We start from the raw sequence: 21,830 nt of genomic DNA on the forward strand, positions 1-21,830 counted from the left end.
ATCATAGGTCGCTTTTTTTAAACGTCACACCAACCATGTGCAAGAAGGCGGACTGTTGCTAGGGCATGTCCCCGATTACTTTAACCGGGGTCGGGCCAATCAAATTCCACGCTAACGCCTCTCTCTCGCTCACTGGCTGAAATCCACGCTGAAAGCCCGCCTTTGCGTTTTTCCTATTGGACATGGGTGACATCATTCACTGCACTGAGTTTTAGGTGCTGTAGGTTGTTGCTACTGTAGTTTGGACTCGCTAAGACTCAGAACTGCTTATACCGTCGTACATACACCGGACTGAAACATTTTGTTTTGTTTTGTTTTAAACATTTACATTCCAACACTTTATGTAAACTTGTGTATATACTGTCTCCTTTTTTTTTTTTAAAAGACAAAAACAAGATGGAACTTAATTCGCTTCTAATTCTGCTGGAGGCTGCAGAGTACTTGGAGAGAAGAGACAGAGGTATTTAAAGCTAAATATACGTGAAGACAGCAATTATTAAAGTTTTAAGTACAAGTGCTGACTTGTGTGGCTGTATATGCTTGGCACAAAAACGAAGTTTGAGCTGACATTTTGATGGTGCAGATATGATGTCACTGTGTACAGACAATAGGACGTGGAGCAAGCGATGGGTGCCGGTATTTTCAGCTTTTTTAAAATGTATTTATTTTTTAAAAAACATGGATGTCAAATATAATATGTTTTTTTTTTTTTTTTTTGCTATATTCCCAGGTAAAACTGTGTGTCACGTGTTGGTTGAATGCTGTATTTTGGAGAAGCAATGGCTAAACAACAGTGACATCAGCTTGTAACATCATGACAGATGTAAAAATTGCAGGCGGTTGCGTTTTCTTTTTCTTTTTTTTTAAAATGAAACATGACTCGTCTTTTGTTATGTTTTGGGTTTTTTTCAAAAATGCACGTTTGTATTTGTTTGTGTCCACAGAGGCAGAGCACGGCTACGCCTCGGTTTTACCCTACAGCAGCGACTTCTCCAGGAAGAAGACGAAAAGCTCGCCAATAAGCAGAAAAAGTCCGAACAATAGGTACGTCTACGTGCTCCTCTTCTGTGTTTTCCTTTTTCTTCTTCGCATGTTGGTGTGAGAGCTTGCAGGCCGGGGTAGGGAGGGATGGAGGGAGGGAGGAGTCGCTGTTTTCCTGCACACTGCCATCTCTCTGCTGCCTGGGGCTGGGCTGGGCTCTCTGTTTTGGTTTCTAATAAACACTGCCACGCGTACACTGTCAACTAGGCTCTGCAACCCCCCCCCCCCCCCCCACCCCTTCTCTTTTCACACACGCAACTCACATCCACGCACACGCCTAAAGCCCCCCCATGCAGAGGACCTACCTTCTGCAACTATCCCTTCATGTGTTTTTTTTCTTCTTCTCTATAGTATGTGCATGCTAAATGCAAGTATAGTACACAGGGGTCCCAGTACTTCGTGGGGGAGCCACACTCTTACTTCCCCTCCCTTGATGCATGGCATGCTGTTTGTGCACTTGTTGCCTGTGAAAAAGAAATCAAGATTGATGCTGACTGCCACCAATATTCACACGTCCATTTGTGCTCTCAAGTTCACATACTCTGGCAGCATTTGTGAAATATTGGCAATTTCGGAGGTTTACCTGATCAGTCAGGTTTTCTTTAAAGAATGGTGAACACCTTACAAATTCTGCCAGGGTACGTAATTTTATTTGCGCAACTGTACACATCTAATAATAATATATGATTTTTTTGTTTGTTTTTGAAAACAAGCAACTGTAAAGCTGCATTTTTCTACATTACATTTTTTCCCCCATACAGATGTAATTGCAATGGGATTCTTTAATTGTAGCATATTTTTTTTATTTTATAAAATAATTGATATGTCACACCGTTGCACATTTTATTATATATTTATTGTTAGTAATAATAATAATAATAATAACAATGGGGGCGCTTTTCTCTGACTACACTGGTTTCTTCCCAAATTCCCAAAACATCACCCCTAACCCGCATTCTTCTTTTCAAATATTGTATGAGTTTGCATGTTGTCCCCATGCTTGCGTGGCTTTCCTCCAGGGACTCCGGCTTCTTTACACATTCCCAAAAGCGTGCATGTTGTTAGGTTGATTGAAGACCCTAAATTGTCCATGGGTGTAAATGTGAGTGGTTGTTTGTCTACTTGTATATGCCGCCTCTCGCCCAAAGTCAGCTGGGATCGGCTCCGGCTCACCCGTAACCCTAATGAGGACAAGCGCTGCAGAAATGACACGGATACATAATAGTAGTAGTATTACTTATAAGTTGATCAAATATGACAATATCAGTATTTTTGTTATTCTTATTATTGGTGTTTTTGCTTTCCGTAGTAACTGTTTCAACACATGCGCACACATGACTCTACTGTTACTCTATGAGGCGTGTAGTTGCGTACACTCGAAGCCACTAGCTTTGGCCGACAATCTATGCTCATCCACATTCCTCTGGTACTGTCTGACAGCACAACACAATTATGTGTGTGAATGGGTTAGGGGCATGTGTGGCAAAGTGACAGGTGGGTGTGGTGGCTGAAACAGACACCTGCGTACTCCTTTATTCCTTTTTATTCCAGACTCTTGTGAGAAACATCAGCCCACTTGGCCTCTTGCACCAGACTTGTTTTTACCCTCTCTTGTTTCCCCCGGAGTTGTAAGCATACCACAACAGCGCGGAGGAATTACCAAAAATTGCCACACTCAAAAGAGCTTTTTGTGAAACAGAGGCAGAGGTGACTGCACCTGATTTTTCAAAATAAAACTTCTGCCAGACTCAGATGATCAATAAAGTATATTTTTGTTCAGTCTGTCCTTGCGGACCGCAACCAAATAGCTTGTTGCCAATTGGTGGGGACCCCTGTCGTATGGTGCATGCAAACTCCTTGTTTAACGAACTTGTTTAAATTTTCTTCACCAATTTTACACTGCCTGTAAAAGCCCCCCCCCCCCTGTTTTGTTGACATCCATTGTCACTGTCCAGCACATATTTTATACCTCAAACTACACATCATTCAATTTCAGGATGCCTTGCTGTTGTGTGAAAACAAACATAGTTGCAGCAATATCCGACCTTTGCTGGGTTCTATATAACACAAATAAATTCCAGATCTTCTATCAAGGCTCTGATGCTGCAATTTTGTGGGATCCTTGCATCAAAGAGGATATTGTTCCCCATCACAATGATAGCTGGGAACGGAATCAAAAACAGAAATGGCTGACGTGAGAAAAAGCGAACTGCCGAATATAATAAGTTCATGACATCAGGTCACATGCTCATTTGCAAGCCATTCTTTTACAGAACCTTTAAACGTCTGCGTGAGCGATGGGACTTGATAAAGCGTTTAAGCAGACAGCACTTTTTTTTCTACTTGGTCACTCGAATCCCGTGGTGCGGTGTCGCCATACAGATGCCTCGCGCTCGACGACACAGCTGTGGGAACCGCTGCTTCGCCAACACAAGAGCCCTCAGACCGGCCGCGAAATGTGAAAGGGCTTGTTGTGTGCCCGTCACCCGCTCCCAGCTCACTCCCACTACACACTTTTTGTTGTCCCGGTTTTTGTTTTTATTGCCATGGTATCCATGACGGCCACATCAACAAGAGGCCCCGCAGTGCCCTCGCTGTTCCCGGGTCGGCATATCATAATGGGGGGATGGGGGTGCTGGCTCTCCTCGGAATAGTCCTCAGGCTGTGGAATTCTGCAGCGTCTAGGCCTCCAGACGTCTGAGGGCCGTGTTGTTATCTACACGGCTGTACGGTCAGCATGTATGCCATTTGTGTGTGCGGGCAAGGCAGGGGCCGTGATATGTACCTTCTAGTTTGTTTATTTGTTTGTTTTTGTACACATGGCAATGATGTCAGAATGAACTATGATTTTCTTCATGTCTGTCAAGTGTGTAGTCTGTCCAAACGGGCACATCATATTTTGAGACTCATCCTCATCTTTTGTCTGTTTTCTTTCAGATCGTCGCACAACGAGCTGGAGAAACACAGGTAAAGGCGGCATTTCTGGTTCTTCTGTGTGTGTTTGTCTGTCTCTTTAACCAGCAGTAGAGTGAATGACTGCAGGCAGACGCCAGATGCCACAAACATCTTCAAAGTAGCTAGAGATTGAATCAGTTACACTGAGTTGGGTGTCATGCTGATTAGATATGTCTTGGTTTCGCTTCCTTGTGTGGAAATAAAGGTGAATCCCATAATGTGTGTACATATAATGGAAGTGTTGCTCCATTGGAGTGAAAAATTATGGGATGAAACTTGCTGCTCTCATTGACTCTTTTAAAAAAAAAAAAGCAAAAAAAACGCCTGGCCGAGAGTGTTTAGGAACCGGCCGATGCGACTATCAGCATGTGAGCAGAGGCAGCAAAGGGTGTGTGAGGTCGAGCGATTGTGCGTGCATGCGTGTGCGTCTCTGTGTGTGACACACAATCATCCACGCTGAAGGATTAGTTAGTCACATGTCTGCGATTGGACGCGCCGAGCGGAGGTGAACATGCACGGGCATATTCCATTTCAAGAGAAGACGGAGAAGAAGTGTATTTACGCCGCAGGTGTTGAGACACAACACTTACCTCATGTCCGACCACGGGTGTGGGTATGGACAAAAGCAGTGTGACGTCCACACGCGTGTCAACACGTACCAGTAATACCACGTTAGTCAGTTTCCTTCCATTATTATAGTTTTGATGACACATAGACATTGGTATTATAAAAACGATATTTTTTGCCTGCTCCAGAGTCTAAACAAAGTCCAAAGTCCACACCAATTACATAAAAAAAGCATTCAACAGTAGAGTGTTAAGTGCGTGCAACAGTACTATAACCCCTGACTGAAATGACCAATCACAGGCACTCAGTATTGTGCTGACCTCCACCAACGTGAAAATAAATGAAGAAAAAGTGGATTTTTTCCCCCCCCCCCCCTGGTGTTTGTCAGCAGGTTATGTGATTGTAGTCTTTGTGTCATCTTGGAAACTAACTAAGAAACAATCCAACAAATTGCGATCTCTCTCAGACAAGTCGACACATGCAAAGTCAAAATAAAATAGCATCGTCTGACCTGTGTTTTCAAAAAAATTACATTTTGCAGTTTGAGTGGGGTAGAAGTATCTTTTTTTTTTTATCATGTCTGCATCTGTTTTTTTATTCATTTCAAGAGCCTGACAAAAGCAAGTCCTGTCCAAATACTTCCTAACATTCTTGGTCCAACTGTCTGTACGTGTAGTCTCAAACTACAGTTGTCAGCATGAAAGCATTTAAGGCAATCAAGCCCAAATATTTGACTGGACAGCTGCAAATGCTTGTTTTGCTTTGGAATCAAATGTGCATTATTGATTTGATTTGATGTGATTTATTATTTTTTTTCTTCCCTATTGTAAATCTTTTGCTGTTCTAGAGTTGGCTTGAAGCAAGAAAGATTGAAAGAAAGAAGAATGATTGTTTGACGAGTTTCCAAGATCATAAAACAAATCAATGTGATGCCTCAGTTGATGTTGTCAGTCTGCTGTTGATTCATAAACGCAACGTAAGCCATCAGCTTTCCCGCTGAACCAGTTTCATAAGTATTTGGCCGGCTCGGAGATTAATCTGCTGCCGGGCCGGTATCATTTCAGGAAAAACCTCAACCGCCTGACCCTTACGCCCATTAGAAGTACTCCAGGGTGGCGCTGCTATTTGAGTCCTGACTCACCGTCTTTGTTCGCTTACATTGAGCTATCCTTTGTGCTCGACGTGCACGTGGTTGTTGAGGTGACAAATGAAAGTCAGGTTAGTGTTAATGGTTAAATGCAAGGATTCAAATCAAGTCGGCGTTTCAGTTGTCATCCTCCAAACCAATCAGCCTTTTTAAGCACATGCAGCAACCATTATTGCAGTTGAAATGCTAACTTCCATAGCATGTGACAGAAGGGGAATTTGCTTTTGACATGGAATTATGTTTTGCAACATTTAGATTGAAACAAATGAAATGATTTTCTGTCGTTGCTGCCGTGAGAAAACTTGGATTTGGGTTTGAATCGTTAGAACATCTCTGTGTGGAGTCTGCATGATCTTCCCACGTTTGTGTGGGTTTCCTTTCCTCCAATTGTTCCAAAAACATGCAGGTTAGTTTCATTGAAGACTCTTCTTGAGTGTGAATACTTGTTTGTCCTTACGGTCCCTGCAATTGGCTAGTGACCAGTCCAAGAGTGTATTGCACCCGGCTCCCAAAGTCAGCTTGGATTGGCTCTAGTTAAGCATGAGGCCAAGTGGTATAAATGTACTTGAGGACTCTCTCCACCATTTGTATTATTGTCATTGTATCAGCGTTACCACATTACGCTCAATGACTCTCTGCACTTGTGTTTTTATGTCCTAAATGTACATATATTTTGTCAAAGTGGCTGTTTGTTGTTGCTCAAAGTACCGGAGTCAAATTCCTTGTGGATGGATCCAGGAAGCGACTGTCTAAGGAGGTGTGCTCATCCAAATTAGGATTGTCGGGTGGTTTTGGGCGTGTTGCCATTACACTGTGTTTTTGTAATTGCTTTCACCTTTATGCAATTCTGGAAAATAGCTGTCATTTCAGTCTAACTTGTCGTTAATCTTAATTGTGAGATACATTTGTAGAAGGACAATCCTTCAACAGAAAGTGCTTGTTGAAGATTTTAAGATAGCGGCAGTGTTTTTTTTGTGTGTGTTTTTTTTAAGGTGCTTCTGCAAATATTTTCTTGACATTATTAATAGCCGACTGGCTGGCTCTCGCCAAGCTGTCTGCAGTTTAAGAGAGCCTGCTCGTATTTATGTCCTGTTATCAGAGTGAGGCTGGGCGGGTGCCAGCAGCGTCTGACCGGGCCGTGTGACCTGATGCGACCCGCTTATCTGCTGCAGCCCGAGTGCAGCTGTAACGCTCTTGCTTTAAAGATCTCATCGGTGACTTTGCTGCTTCTTCTTTTTTTTTTTTTGCTCTGCAACCGGCATGCATTAGCATGAGCTTAAATATTGCTGTGAAACCATAGAGCCATGTGGCTCGTCTCTACTGGCTTGGCTTCCTTCCTATTTCTGACTTTAGGCCGACGACTAGTCCTCGCCGCACGCTTCCCTTTTTTTTCCTGTGACACCGAGACACGGTGAAGCCGCAAAGGTTGTTTTCCAGCATGTCACCTGTTTACTGGAAATGTGAGTCCACTCGCGTCAAGCTGAAGGTCTGCTTTGTTTGTGCTGCTTCCCTCAATTGACTCACGGATTTACGCCTTTATTTTTATCGTCGCCCGTGTTTGCTCTTGCTTTCATTTCTGACAGCGCACATGACAAGCGGGATGTCCAAAGTTTGTCCAACAACTTTCGTTATCCTCCGAGTATACAGTGAAACCTTTTTAACGGCTGACGATAACACTGGTTGACCCGAAGTTGTTCTAATGTAATATATTACTCATATTTAATCTACTATAAAAGGTGTCTATAAAATGTTAATCTCAGATTTAGTGATATGTTAAACACTCTTTAAACAATCTCTGAATTAAATGACAAAAGACGAGGGCGTGATAATCTAATTATTTCAAATTAACTGTAAAAATAGGTTGATCACCAATGTAATGTAAAACTTTAAAACAATAAGCATTGTAAATTTGATAAAAAATGACGATACACATAACAGCTGACATTGGTACACCCCATTGGGATTATCTAGATTTTCTTCTCTCAAAACACATGCACATAGTTATTCTGTGATAAAAAAAAATTTCACATGGCATCGGCCAAGATGTTGGCTGGACTCAGTTTAGTGCCGCTTCAGACATATATTTACCCCCAAATCTCAATTACTCATCCCATGAATGAGCTCTAATATATGCGCTGAGTTCAGGGGTGTGCCATGTATGCGGTGGTCTCTCAATATTTCAGCCACTTTTGCGAGATCTGCTGACATATCACTTGGCATCACTTCCTGACCCTTTTAACAGTCTTTGTGTGACTTTTAAGACATATTTCCCCCGTATATTTCACTCAGTTTCCGAATAGTACGTCTCGATGGTGCGACTGTAAATCCCACCGCGGCAACTGTACAACAACTGTCGGACTTTGAATTTAAATTTACTTCAGGAGCACTTGGCTGCACTCAAAGCTTCCCTCTAATTAAATTAACTCGCCGGGCATCTTCCACTCCCAGCTGTGATAAATGACTTATTTGGGGGGACGGGTCATCTCCCCTTGAGTAAAGCCGGCCTCATGGAATGCATGTGTGTGTCTGAGTAACGCCGTTCTTGTTACTTCACCTCCTTCATTTCTGCTCTCTTTTTCTATCTCTCCAGGCCACATCTGCTTTTTCTGTTACCTTCTCCTCATTCCACCTCTACGTTTCACCCCATAAAAGTCTCTGAGTCAGCAGAAACCTGAGGCAGTAAGGAGCGGGAGAGCAGCGTTCCCCCCGCCCCCCTCGCCACTCACCCTTCCCTTCTCTCACAGAAGGCCTTTATCGCTCTTATCCGGCCTTTATGCCAACACTGTGCCAGTCCCTCCTCTTGTGAAGTATAAATCTTCTCTTGTGACCCGCTGTTTATGTGGAAGGTGGAAGGCCTGACAGTTGAAATGCAGATTGCATACTGCGTGCCATCGGGACTGGAGTCGAGGTCATTTCAGGACTTGTGACATGAAGAAGCAGTAGAGAAGCACAGCGATATTCCAGGCATTTTTGGGGGTAGTGTAGGGGGGGGGGGGGGGGGGGACATTTATGTGGCTCATTATCGCATGTGGCCTTTGTGGTTAACTTACTCAAATGTCATTCCTCATGAGGGTGTAGTGATCCGCAGACAGAGTAATGTGCTATTTGCAAAATCCAATCTTATGATGCTTTGCCACGCACTGACAAAACAGCTTCATAAATAAAGTAGGGCCTACTTTTGGTTAGTTGAACTCTAATTTGTCCCAACGGCAAATGATTTATGTGCATTGTAAAACATAACCCCAAATAGACAAGAAACATATGCAATGTGCTGTCTTGATCGATAGCCAAACGATTAATCAAGAATACGATTCACAGATTAATCAACAATCAAAGTCATCTTGAATGACACCTCGAATAAAAACGGTTAAACAGTGGGAGCATCCTGCTTCAAATGTCATGCAGCTGCACACACAACAAAGAAATGCAGCTGCACACACTTGTTTGGAAGTGTAAAAAAAAAAAAAAAAAATGGACCTTTGGGATGTATTGCGTACGTGCTGGGTGCATTCCCAGGGGCCAAGATGACGTCTTTTAATTGATTTTCATATCCAAGTGTACTGCCACAGAGGACTAAAATACATTAAATGAAATAGTAACACATGAAAACAGGTGCAATACATTTTCCCTCCAGTTTTCTACCTTAAAGAAGGTGGGGTGCTTACTGGCAGACATTCTGAGGTCAAATACAAACTATTGCGGGAGACTGGCCCACCTCCGATTTGTTTATATTTTGCCACATATGAAATAATGACAGTACACATCCATCCCTCCGTTTTCCATAGCGCTTGTGCTCATTAGGGTCGCAGTTGGGGTATGCCCTAGAGTGGTTGCGGCCAATCACACGGCACGTATACACAAACAACCGTTCACCTCACATTCACACATGTGGACAACTTTAAAGTCTTCAAGGAACGTAACATGGCTGTGTCTTGAATGTGGGAGGAAGTACCCAAAGAGAATGTGCAAACACCACACGGGAAGACTGGAGCAGAGATTCGAACCCAGTAGCTCAGAGCTGTGAGCCAGACATGCTAACCACAAGCTCACCTGTCAAGACCATCCAAGTACTGTCGACAGTGTTATGCATTGCATGCATTTGTAGGCTGCAAACACCACTGAGGTGTAACTTTATTTATGAATCATCAAGGTGCTGTTTTGAGTCATGTTGTAATCGGTCGTATGAATAGTTAACCAATATTAATAGTCAAATATATATGGAAAAAACCAAGTCTATCTTTGATACAAGTGACAATGGATATAGCAGATAGCGGCTATTGCTAGCCTGTTAGCAATGCTGGAGCACTCAATTGGAACTGGCTGGAATGTTATCGCTTTTATAAGCTTTTTTGTCAGATCGCTCACACGTGCAAAGTTAATCCTTTGATATGCGCTGCACTTGACCGTGCTGCAGGGAATTTCATCGTAAAAATTTTTTTTAAAGACTGTTTTCAGCTGGTTTTACAGGCCTGGAGGACAGCATAGCATGTGGACAAAGTGTACAGCGAGGGATGCCAGAAAGGCATATGTGCGCAAACAATAATACAAAATCGACAGCTGGATGTCAACACTAGAGGTCCCCTATGGAATTTCCTTTGCCCTGAGGTCAGCGGACGCTGAGAGGCGCCACGTATGGCTGGGGTCACGCCCAGCTGCGACCGCAGAGAGGGCGGGCTCGTACGCTATCTCTGGCCTGTGGCGTGTTTACCTTGCTCGTATGTCCTCCTGCGCACTCGGAGAGCTATGCGCATTTCGCCAATGCGCTCCTGCTGCCTCTTAGGTGTCACCGCTGCATGGTAGGGCACATGATGTGTCTGTGTCGATAACAAGACGGCCGCCATGCAGCTGATGCTCGTTAAAAAAAGGGGGGAGTAAAAGTGTGGTTTGCGCTTTAATAAGGTGCAAGCTTTGCATAGGGGTGCGTTCAAGTCCCAAGAAAATAAAGAAAGAACATATGAGGTTAACAGCGGGGAGGAAAGCTAGCTGGTTGCTTTGGATGCAGGCGGAGGCTGAGACATTCTTGAGCGTTGCCTAAGGGAGGGATGTGGCCGCTATGTGTGCAGCAGCCAGCCTGAAATTCAGGTCAGCAGAGTATGCACACATATGCTAGAATGCAATGTTAAGTAAGAGGGGCCTTTTGCAGAAAAGAGAATTTTCATGCACGGGAGGTCACCAAACTCAATTGGTGACAATTGCTAACACTACTCAGTGACCGCATAACATTTGCGGTTGTTTCGGAAAGCGTGCAATCACAAGAAAAAAAACCATTTAGCCTCTGAGGTTTTAACATACCGTAATTTCTCATGTATAATGCACATTTTTTGACCCCCAAAAATGGTCAAAAGTCAATAGTGCGCATTATACATAGGTATAGCAGAAAATGAAAAAAAAAAAAAAACTTTCACTTTTTATACGTATGCCGCCATCGAGAGGTTATGAAAAAGCTGTACACTTTCATTCAACTATTCCACCGCCCCCTAGAGGTTATGAAAACATTGTACACTCTCATTCTAATATGCCGCCACCTAGAGGTTATAAATCAGGTGTAGCCTACACTTTCAGTCCAATATGGCAGGGGTATGCATGACTGCATATATGTACAATTGTGCTCATAAATTTACATACTCAGGCAGAATTTGTGAAATATTGTTTTTTTTTGTTTGTTTGTTTTTAAATACGACTGATGACTGAACAACAATCATCATTAATTGCTTGATGGTTATGTTTTGTTTAATGATAATACTTTTCTGAAATGCTTGACAGTTTAATTTGAATCCCATTAAAATAAAATGTAATGTCTTTCGCCTGGCCCTTCATGTTTTCTTTAAAGAATTGTACCCATCTTACAAATTCTGCCTGGGTAATCAAACATATGAGCACAACTGTGTGTTGTCTCATTTACTAAATAAAAGTAGGGCTGTGAATTTCAAAATGAGAGCAGGTAAATAAAAAGAAAGTATTATGTGTTCAAATAATGTGCTTAATTGGATTTAAATTTCCTGTGTTATTTCTTCATCTTCTTCTCTTCACAAGTTCTTAATACTTATTGTTAAGGCTTATTTGTTATTTTCACACACACGCACACACACAAAAGACAAATACAAACGAAACACAGATTAATGAGGCACGCCAAGTGGTTTTGCTAGATTTTCTGAAATCTCGCCTGACGTTGTGCATGATGGTGGTCCACAGACACTAAAAGCCACAGGAAAAGACAAACATGGCCAGAATTAATCGTCTGATGCTCACAGTTCTCATGAAGAATGACATTCTATTTTTTTTTTAAATAAAAAAAATAATAAAAAAAATAAAAAAGCTGTAGAAAAGGCCAAACACAGACTTAATCCTTTGATACTCACAGAAACTGAACAGTTCTGTCTGTTTTTGGAAGCATATTTTTCCTAAAACATTTTTAATTTGACATTCATGGGTGTTAAACTAGCAACGTGACAAGTCGTGATCATTGTGGAATTTTCAAAAAATTATGGAATGAGCTCTTCAAATGCCTCTAAAATCCTCCGTAACAAATTAATTAATGAAAAAACAATTGATGATTCATGTCCTCCTCTACTGGCCACACTGCTCGCGAATGATGTTCCATTTGCGCTATTTAAGTCGAGATTTTAGGGCAAATGACGGCATTTGAAACGTCACGGTCATTTTGACTCGTCGACTTGGAGAACCTCTCGGAATTTTTGCCTGTACAAGCTCATTGGTGGAAAATCATAATAACTGAAACTTGTCAAACAAATCGAAAAAGGGGTTCCCCGATTAGCAGATGAAACCAAAAGGTCCAGGAGATAGTTTGAGAAATAATCAATTTATACTGTGTTTCCGACTCTTCGACAAAAAAAACCTCAATGTCTCTGAAACCTATCATCCGATTTTCAAAATTCATGGTGTGTTGTACTCAGGTTAAAGTGACCATTCCAACCAGATTGATTGATTTTGACAGATTGTCATTTTGGGAGAAATCGTGTCATGTTGCTAGTTCAACTTCAGTGGTTGTACTGTACAGTATGTGTTTACTGTATGTGCCTTTGCTTTACATTACAAGTTTGTTACAATTCCCCCCCCCCCCCCCCCCCCGGTTGATTGGAGCCTACCCCACGGTTTCTAATCCTGTTTTACAGTAAACAATGCTGAGCTCTTCTGCCATGCCACAGGATTCTTGTGTGCTAATCATTGACAGGGCTGCATTAGAAAAGCCCATGTCAGGGGAATGTGTTTATGAAGCTCTCAGAACTTGTCCATGCGAGTCCGTCCCAACATGTGCAACATGTACTCCTGCGAGCTCACAGCGGAAGGCAATTACTGTCCAAGTCTGTTATTTGACATTGTGCTGAAATGATTCTGAGACACATAGGGAACCTCCTGTCTTTTCTTTGTTTTTTTGTTGTTTTGTTTTTAAATGCTTGCACGCGCTCCTCTTTAGTTTCTTTTTGACATCTGTTTTCCTGTTAAGACCAGTGTAAGCAGCCTGTGTTGGGGAAGGGATTTTGTAAAGATCCTTGCTCACACATGGATTGTACGTAAAAGAAAAGGGAAAAAAAAAAGTCAAATGACTTGCGCTCACATGGCATACCCAAGCATGCAGCAATAGAAACGCTCTGCACTTTCTTGTTCTTAAATCACCAAGTTTCGAGTGCTGAGGGAAGTAACGCTGCTCGCGTGTCAACGCACAGTCATGTGAGCGCCAGCGTCATGTTGCTGCCGTCAGGAGATTGTGTGGAGGACGCGTGAATACATCTGTCGCGTCTCGCAGTTGTCGCTGGTCTCAGAGGTGGGGCGGACGTGGATGACAGAAAACAAACACGTCTTCTCCCCGTGTGACTGACATTTCATATCAGGGCGAGAGAGGCCTCTCACGCTGCACCTCTACAGTTGTGTGCATGTGGGATACGTGGCCACTTTCACGTCCACGCTTGTTTTTCAAAGACAGCACATGCGATGTGAGTTAAATCTAAACACGTTGAGGGCAATGTTGCGGGGTGACAGGGAGACTGATGAGGAGCTGCTGAAAGACCCGCTGTATGTGTGTTTGTACGGCTGTTTGGCCCCTGGGTAGGTTGCTCCACCACCCCAAGCCCTCCTCCACCCATATGTGCAACGTGCACAGCAGGAACCTGCCAGCCAGATGTGGAACCACCACAGTGGCAACCCCAAATTGCACCAAATGCACTGCGGTGATCCACACTCACGCGAGGGGCTTCACTTTCACTGCCAAACAGGCCACCAGATGCCGAGTATGGCGGGGGAGCATTTTCTGTTCGGAAGCCAAAAACAACATTTTTGTACCACTATAGGATAAATAACATGATAGGGAAAAAGCCTGAAGGACAATGTACTATGTATTATATCTTCTGATCCCACGGTTCAGTTTTAGTAAAGCATCAGCACATTTTGCTGCATCAGTCTGTCAGTCTATGAAGTTGAATATCAAATTATGACGTAGGTGAGTTAAGAATCTGGACTGGTGTAAGAATATGTCATTACATGGCACAAGAAGGCATACTGAGTCACCGCCCGACTTACTGTTTATCATTTGATGGTTTTATTTTTATGACAGAGAAATGTTTGTCATTTAAATATTTACTGAAAATTAGGACTTCACAACTGAGTTAGCAGATGTTTGTGATAGATTACGGCCCGTTCACACTCGCGTACAAATTCTGTTAAGTTGTTGCTGTAGGAACCAAACTCTGTTGTAAACCAATGACCCCCTGTATCATTATTTATCATTATTATAATTTTTACATAATTACTATATTTTCTATTCCCCACTCCAAACCAATAGGGGGCAGCATATTATGAGAAGTGTTTCCACTCCCCTTGATATGTAGAAACTCTGAAAAGTTTCAACCAAGTGGTACGATTTGGCTCAGTGCATCCATTGTTTTTTGGCATACAGTGTTTTGACACCAACGTCAGTGGTGCGTTATCAAAGGGGTGGAGCTAGACACAATGCATTTTGCTGATTGGCCGATGCCGAACTATCACACGTTGTCTAATACGATGCATTTTCTTAAACACATTCTGAAGCACAGTAAACAAGAAAGATCAATAAATGTTTGGGGACATGTTCGTCTCTGTTGACTTCATTGGTTAGTTACACTGTGTCACACTCCTATGACGTTGCACTGTTTTTGTAGTTTGCTCTACCTTTATTTGATAATGCTTTTAAACCATAACATGGTGAGCTGAACCAAGCTGGCATCTCGTGGTATGACGGCATAAAGTTCAGGTGCTTTTACAACTGCCAAGACGACGCTCATCCTAAAATGTTGTTTTGCGGGATCGATCCCCAGAGGCCTGGAATTTTCTTTTCTCCGCAGCCGCAAGCGGTGTGAGGAAACACTGGAATGGGGGTCCTGATGACTGTTGACCTTCATTTAGCAGGACTGGCTGTGTGCCAGTCAAGCCACTCATTCCTGCGCATATGGGCTGAGGAATTTGCTTGGCCGCAGCAGCCTCATTAAGCAGCGCAGCGAGCGGGTGAGTGAGGGTTGAGGGTCTGTTGTTTGCACTGGCTGGCCTTCTTACAACTGCACCCTCTTGTGCAGAGTTGTTGTCTCCAGGACAGTGTCAAACTGGTCGTGTTCACATCTGGTACAGCTCACACAAACGCAGCAGTTGCCGTCGACTTAAAATAGTCGTCGTTATTCGACGACCAAGGACCAAACTTGCGAGCGAATCGGTGAGAACCGACTGATCCGTACGAGGTAACCTTGGAGCGCAAGTCAGCACTTTAAATAGCTCGCTCCAGTTTCAGCAAAAAAACATTCGTTTTGAAAGTTCCTTTTCCGCTCACTGCTTTGGCTTTGTTTTGGCACTCAGCGTCTCAATGAGGGAGGGGCTGGGGGAGGGGATGGGGAAGGCCAGCGATCAGACACAAGTCATCCCGTGGTACTATGCACGTGAGAACAGTCAGGTGGTTGCCTCCCTGCAGATGTGACTCCATGTCAAATTGAATTGCAGAGTTAAGCCAAAAGTGTCTTGATTTTTCTTTTGCAAGTTGGAGCAATGATTGGTTTGAGCGCTGTTGTCAAAGATAATTTGAATATTTCAAAAATGTTTGTATCATGAGCATTAAGTGGTGCTATTCTAACAGTTGGTGGATGTTTCAAAGACAAGTTTTTGTAATTGGTTTTTGAATGAGGTTTGAAAATGCTTGAATGCCAGACCAGTAGTTGGCAATTAAGCAGAGACTGTAACGCTATTATTTTCAAAAACTTTCAGGCTCAGCGCCATTTTCAAGTGGTTCCATCAAGTTAACAAATGACCAAAACGAACAGTTCTTATGTTTTCTTTATCCTCTTGTAAATGTTCCTTTTGACTGTGACAGTATTGATGACCTCAAAGTCAAAGAACAGCCACTTCTCAAGCCAGACAAATTGGAAATGATTCAGAACCATCTAGACCAGACGGTGCAATCTGTCTGCTCCCCTTCACGTACACAACATGGCGGTGCCACACTTTGCACGGCTGTTTGTGGACATCCGATAAACATGGCCAGGGCTTGACTTGGGAATAACAAAGTGAGAGAGGCGGGGTGGAAGGGAGCTAGAGTCACGTCCCACCTCGAATGAACTGTGCACTTTGGAGGAAAACTAGTGAGTGTGTCTCCTCAGTGGGTGAGCACGTGCCAGCTTTGACCAGGTCTTATCTGAGAGATACGCATCAGACGCATTGCTAGCTTTGCTTTAACGCAGTCACAATAACACAGCAAACAAAACATGTAGTGCTTGACGGGGGTCCTGCCCAGACTTGTTGAAAGTCAGGATGCAGAGTGTCAACATCAAAACAAGAGTGCAATGTGAGGCTCAAAGCTATTTTTATTTTTATGTAAGGTAAGAAATCTTTGATGAGCTTCTACTTGGAACCTTATGGTACAATCTAAGGTACACCATGAGCCCAGTTGTTGGACTCCAATGTAACTGGATGTACTATGTTTGTTTTCCAGGGAGAAAAAGCAGCTATGTAAAGTCAAAGTCAAATGTGAAGGTTAGAAAAGCGCAAAACTCTAAACCTTTACCCAAAATAGTTCAACCCTAGTTCAAGTTCATTTTCCATTAAGAATGAACATTCAGTCTGTTGTTGTTGGTAGATTTTGCAGTCCCTTTTGTTTTTTTAGTGGGAGCAATCATAATACCATGACGACTTGGCCAGATCTGCTGATGAGGATCGCGTGATATTATTTAAAGCTGCAGAACAGGAATGGGCCTGAGATTGTTTCGAAGAGGATGTCCCCCTTGGGGCATACTTCAATGTTTTACCCCTTCTGTAATCACGTAGGATAGATAAACGGCCACATACTGTAACAGCAACCCCACGGACTTCCATTGTGGAGAGATGCGCCACAAGGACCCCTCAACCGTACTAAAGAAGCAGCCATTTGTGCAATTATCCGAGTCTATGTTCTTCCAGCGTCCAAGCCAAGTCCTTTCAAACTGACCCACTGCAGCCCATAGTGGGGCTGATTATGACTAATTACTAACTCTTTGCAGAGGATAAACAAATTCTAGAGCAAATGTGCTTGTCTGTTTTGTCTTGTCAAGCTGTCTTTTCAGTGCTCCCATGAGACATTTCAAAGTAAACATAGTCTATTGTTGTACCTTTTTCTTCTTTTTTTCCCTCATTGTCTCGAAGAAGCTTTTATATTGTGTGACTCTCGTAAACATTTAGACTGAGAGAAAAGAATAAGAAGTAACAAAGTGTCGGGAGGCTCGCGTAGCAAATAGTGCCGACAATGACATTATTTTAGGAGTTTAAATTTGCGCTATGCATACCAATCAATTTGAATTCTATTGAACTGATTGCTGATTAATCGGGTCTTGAATCGACGGGAGCAAAATTGAATGTACTACTTGACTGCAACCAGCAGAGGCACTATTGATTCAATATGAACTAATTTGCCGTCTAAAAAAGCTCAACACACGACACAAACTCAACTTTCGCTCCGCCATCGCAGCGTTATTCTGCTCAGTGTGACACTGGCATGAAAACAGACGTTCAGGACAACAAAAGAGCGAGATCCTCCCAGCGTATAAAAAAAGTCTTCATCCCGTAGTGGATCAAGGAAATTTAGCAGCCCATCTGTGGTTAAAAGTGATGGCGAGAGTGCATCTGTCCACATTTCCAGTTGTTACATGCCAGCGAAATTATGCGGTTAGCATTGCATGCAGGTTAGGTGTTTCTGTGAGTATGTCGTCAAAAAATGTCCCAGTCAGGCAGAGTGTACGAGGCAACGCCTTGTTTTTGTTTTTCATTACAAGAGAAGTGGGAAGTGGGGTGCAAAAATCTTGCCCACTGGCTCAAGTTACCCTTTAGATGATGTGTATGGAGCGCTGCCTGGTGCAGCTGAGCACACTGCACTGAAAGAGCCCCTTTTTCAAGCAGAGAGAAAGTCATTGACTCGCTCGGACCCCGCTCCCTTCCAGAAAAACACCAATAACCCCCGCTCCTCCTTGCTCCAGACCCCCGGCTCTTTCCTGCCTGCTTCCCCTGGCTGAGGTCCAAGTGCTTCATGTGGCTGTGACTGGGGCAGGTTGGAGGTGGAGCCCCCGCCCATGTCCTCTGAAGACACTTGTTTTCCGATGGGACGAGGGTGTGTTGGTGTTGGCAGAGTGGAGTAAAGGGGAGGAGGGGGTGGTCTGCGGATGAAGGGGGATTGCGACTCCCCCTTGGGAGAAGGGGAAATAAAAGAACTAGAGAACTTTCACACGCCCTTTCTAGGGTATGCCAAAGGCACCTGTAGAGAAGTAAAGACCGTTTAAAGGACTTTCAACAAGTTTTCATTTCATAATTTTATTGCAACAGTCAAACCACATTTAACTGGATTGGATTTGAGATGTGATTATTAGGTCCCTGAGACTCGCTGGTGGTCTCTGGCTGACCCTGAAAACGAAACAGACTGGGCTTCTGAGAAGGTCTTACTTGCGTGCAACACACTGGCAACGCCCTTCCTGAAGACCAAACAGGGAAAAGACTGTGCTTGTGTCAAGAGTGAGTGCTCGTCCATATGCAGCCCCTCTTCCAGAGCTTCATCTCCCTGATTAGGTTTATTGTAGTTTTAGCAATGGCCATTGGAGACCTTCCATTGTTGGAATTTGTTTAGCGTTCAGATGGAGTTAGCCAAAGGAACAAGGGAGGGGGGTGGGGGGAGGCTTGCTCAGAACAAAGAGATGGTTCATGGACAAGCTTGACTAATGGAGGATTTGAAAGGTCCTTATGAACAAATTTGAATGGACTAAGGACAGACAGGGAGGTAATCCCTAAATTTTTCACTCTTTCTTATATTGCAGCCATTTGTTAAAATCATTTAAGTTCGTTTTTTTCCTCATTAATGTACACACAGAGCCCCGTATTGACAGAAAAAAAACGTAATTGTTGAAATGTTTGCTGATTTATTAAAAAAGAAAAACTGAAATATCACACAGTCATAAGTATTCAGACCCTTTGCTGTAACACTCAAATATTTAAACTCTGGTGCTGTCCATTTCTTCTGATCATCCTTAAAATGGTTCTACACCTTCATTGGAGTCCAGCTGTGTTTGATTATACTGATGGGACTTGATTACGAAAGCCACACCCCTGTCTATATAAGACCTTACAGCTCAAAGTGCATATCAGAGCAAATGAGAATCATGTGGTCAAAGGAACTGCCTGTAGAACTCAGAGACGGAATTGTGTCAAGGCACAAATCTGGCCAAGGTTACAAAAAAAATTCTGCTGCACTTAAAATTCCTAAGAGCACAGTGGCCTCCATAATCCTTAGATTTTTAATCCCTAAACGTTTGGGACGATCAGAACCCTTCCTAGAGCTGGCCGTCCGGCCAAACTGAGCAATTGGGGGAGAAGAGCCTTGGTGAGAGAGGTAAAGAAGAACCTAAAGATCACTGTGGCTGAGCTCCAGATATGCAGTCGGGAGATCACTCCAGCCCTCCACTAGTCGGGGCTTTATGGCAGAGTGGCCTGACGGAAGCCTCTCCTCAGTGCAAGACACATGAAAGCCCACATGACCAAGATAGAAATTGTTGGCCTTCATTCTAAGTGGCATGTGTGGCGAAAACCAGGCACTGCTCATCACCTGTCCAATACAGTCCCAACAGTGAAGCATGGGGGTGGCAGCATCATGCTGTGGATGTGTTTTTCACCTGCAGGGACAGGGAGACTGGTTGCAATTGAAAAAAAGATGAATGCGGCCAAGTACAGGGATATCCTGGACGAAAGCCTTCTCCAGAGTGCTCAGAACCTCAGACTGGGCCGAAGGTTCACCTTCAAAAAAGACAATGACCCTAAGCACACAGCTAAAATAATGAAGGAGTGGCTTCAGAACAACTCTGTGACTGGTTTTGAATGGCCCAGCCAGAGCCCTGACTTAAACCCAATTGAGCATCTCTGGAAAGACCTGATAATGGCTGCCCACCAACGTTCACCATCAGACCTGACAAAACTGGAGAGGATCTGCGAGGAGGAATGGCAGAGGATCCCCAAATCCAGGTGTGAAAAACTTGTTGCATCATTCCCAAAAAGACTCCTGGCTGTATTAGCGTAAAAGGGTGCTTCTACTAAATACTGAGCAAAGGGTCTGAATACTTATGGCTGCGTGATATTTCAGTTTTTCTCTTTTAATAAATCTGCAAAAATGTCAACAATCCCCCCCCCCTGTCAATATGGGGATACTTTGTGTACATTAATGAGGAAAAATATGAACTTAAATGATTTTAGCAAATGGCTGCATTATAAAAAAGAGTGAAAATTTTAAGGGGGTCTGAATACTTTCTGTACCCACTGTATATTATTTTCTCCTTGTTGCTGCATGCAGATTCTCCAGTAGACTTCTACTGGGCGGCCAGCTTGAACCTATTTCTGTTCAACAAGGCAGGCCCTGAACCCTTAGGGTGTTTTTCCTCTTGCACCCTTGTAGTTCATTTTCATCGCGTTTGTTTCCCCCTTGGTGATGTTCCTTTGGTCAAGTATGAAGCCAGTAATTGAACCCAGGTACAGTTTAAAATCTAATTAACTGTGCCTTTCAGACAATCTCTGATACAGTACGGTTATGGTGAGAAAGCGGCCCAAACTCAAAATCATCATGCCCAGTCGTCGATCTGACAAATGAATGTGAAGAACCTAGTGGTGAAGTAACAGAGGTAGTGCATAAACACATGATATTTTTGACTTGGCTTACACAAAACCTTCATCCTTTACTTCATTGAAACTGCTGCTGACCAATAAGAGAAGGGCGCGCTGCCCCGTAGTTTGTTGGGACACATTTTGTTTTACGTAGGAATAAAAATGAATCAGGGGGTCAATGGATTAGGTTAAGAAACTCATCAACTGATTCTAACCAGTGAAAGTATTGGTGTAAATGCACCCTTGAACAGGTTGAGAAGCGCGAATGTAGGTCCATGCATTTTAAGGACAAGCATGCAAATCCGCAGGGAATCATTCCTGATCGTGTAGTAACGAGTCTCACTTCCTCTGTGGGTGTTTTTGATTTTCCCGAGACAAGGACAGCAAGTCTTAGAACAGAATAATTTGTAAAGGCCCTTCAGGGTCACAACTTTACAAATCTCTCTTTACTATTCTTCGATAGTTACTCACTCACCCTCCACTTGTGTGATTGCAGACGCGCCAAACTACGGCTGTACTTGGAGCAGCTGAAGAAGCTGGTGCCTTTGGGTCCAGACAGTACCAGACACACCACACTGAGCTTGCTGAAAAGGGCCAAGATGCACATCAAGGTACTGAAGGACCCTTAACAAACGAGACACTACAATGTCATTATTATTTTGTCAGTCAGATGTTGGGTTCGACCCCATACTTCCCTCTTATATTTTAGTTACACTTTTGTGGATGTGCAGTGTTTTTCTTGCAGAAAATGCCTTATGGTCAGATGATATGAAGGTTGAATTTTTGGACAGACTTCCAAAGGATATGTACAAAAGAAGAACACCATGCCCACGGTGAAGCCTATTGCTTTGAGCTTGTTTTTTGTTCAGCTGGAACTTTAGGCAAGGTAGTAGGACTTCAATCAGAGGAGTTCCAAATACCAGTCTTTTTTTGGGGGGGTCGGGGGGGGGGGGCTAAAACCTTCAGATGTCTGCTTAAAAGCAAA

General features: G+C 43.3%; 1 protein-coding gene across 2 annotated transcripts in view; it reads left to right on the plus strand.

Annotated features, from left to right (window-relative positions):
* Positions 1–212: 212 nt before the first annotated feature.
* The window catches only part of mxd4 (MAX dimerization protein 4), a 30,608-nt gene continuing 8,990 nt past the window's right edge, over positions 213–21,830 (plus strand). Inside the window, exons 1-4 of one of the 2 annotated variants that reach the window (XM_061771787.1) lie at positions 213–460; positions 945–1,044; positions 3,979–4,008; positions 21,342–21,456. In XM_061771787.1, coding sequence (XP_061627771.1) covers positions 397–460; positions 945–1,044; positions 3,979–4,008; positions 21,342–21,456 — 309 coding nt within the window. In that variant the 5' untranslated portion in view covers positions 213–396. Of the gene's footprint in view, positions 461–944; positions 1,045–3,978; positions 4,009–19,015; positions 20,213–21,341; positions 21,457–21,830 lie in introns of those variants that run through there. The other variant, XM_061771786.1, reaches the window with a different exon arrangement.

Source organism: Phyllopteryx taeniolatus, chromosome 4 (genome assembly GCF_024500385.1).
Source record: "Phyllopteryx taeniolatus isolate TA_2022b chromosome 4, UOR_Ptae_1.2, whole genome shotgun sequence".
Lineage (NCBI taxonomy): Eukaryota > Metazoa > Chordata > Actinopteri > Syngnathiformes > Syngnathidae > Phyllopteryx > Phyllopteryx taeniolatus.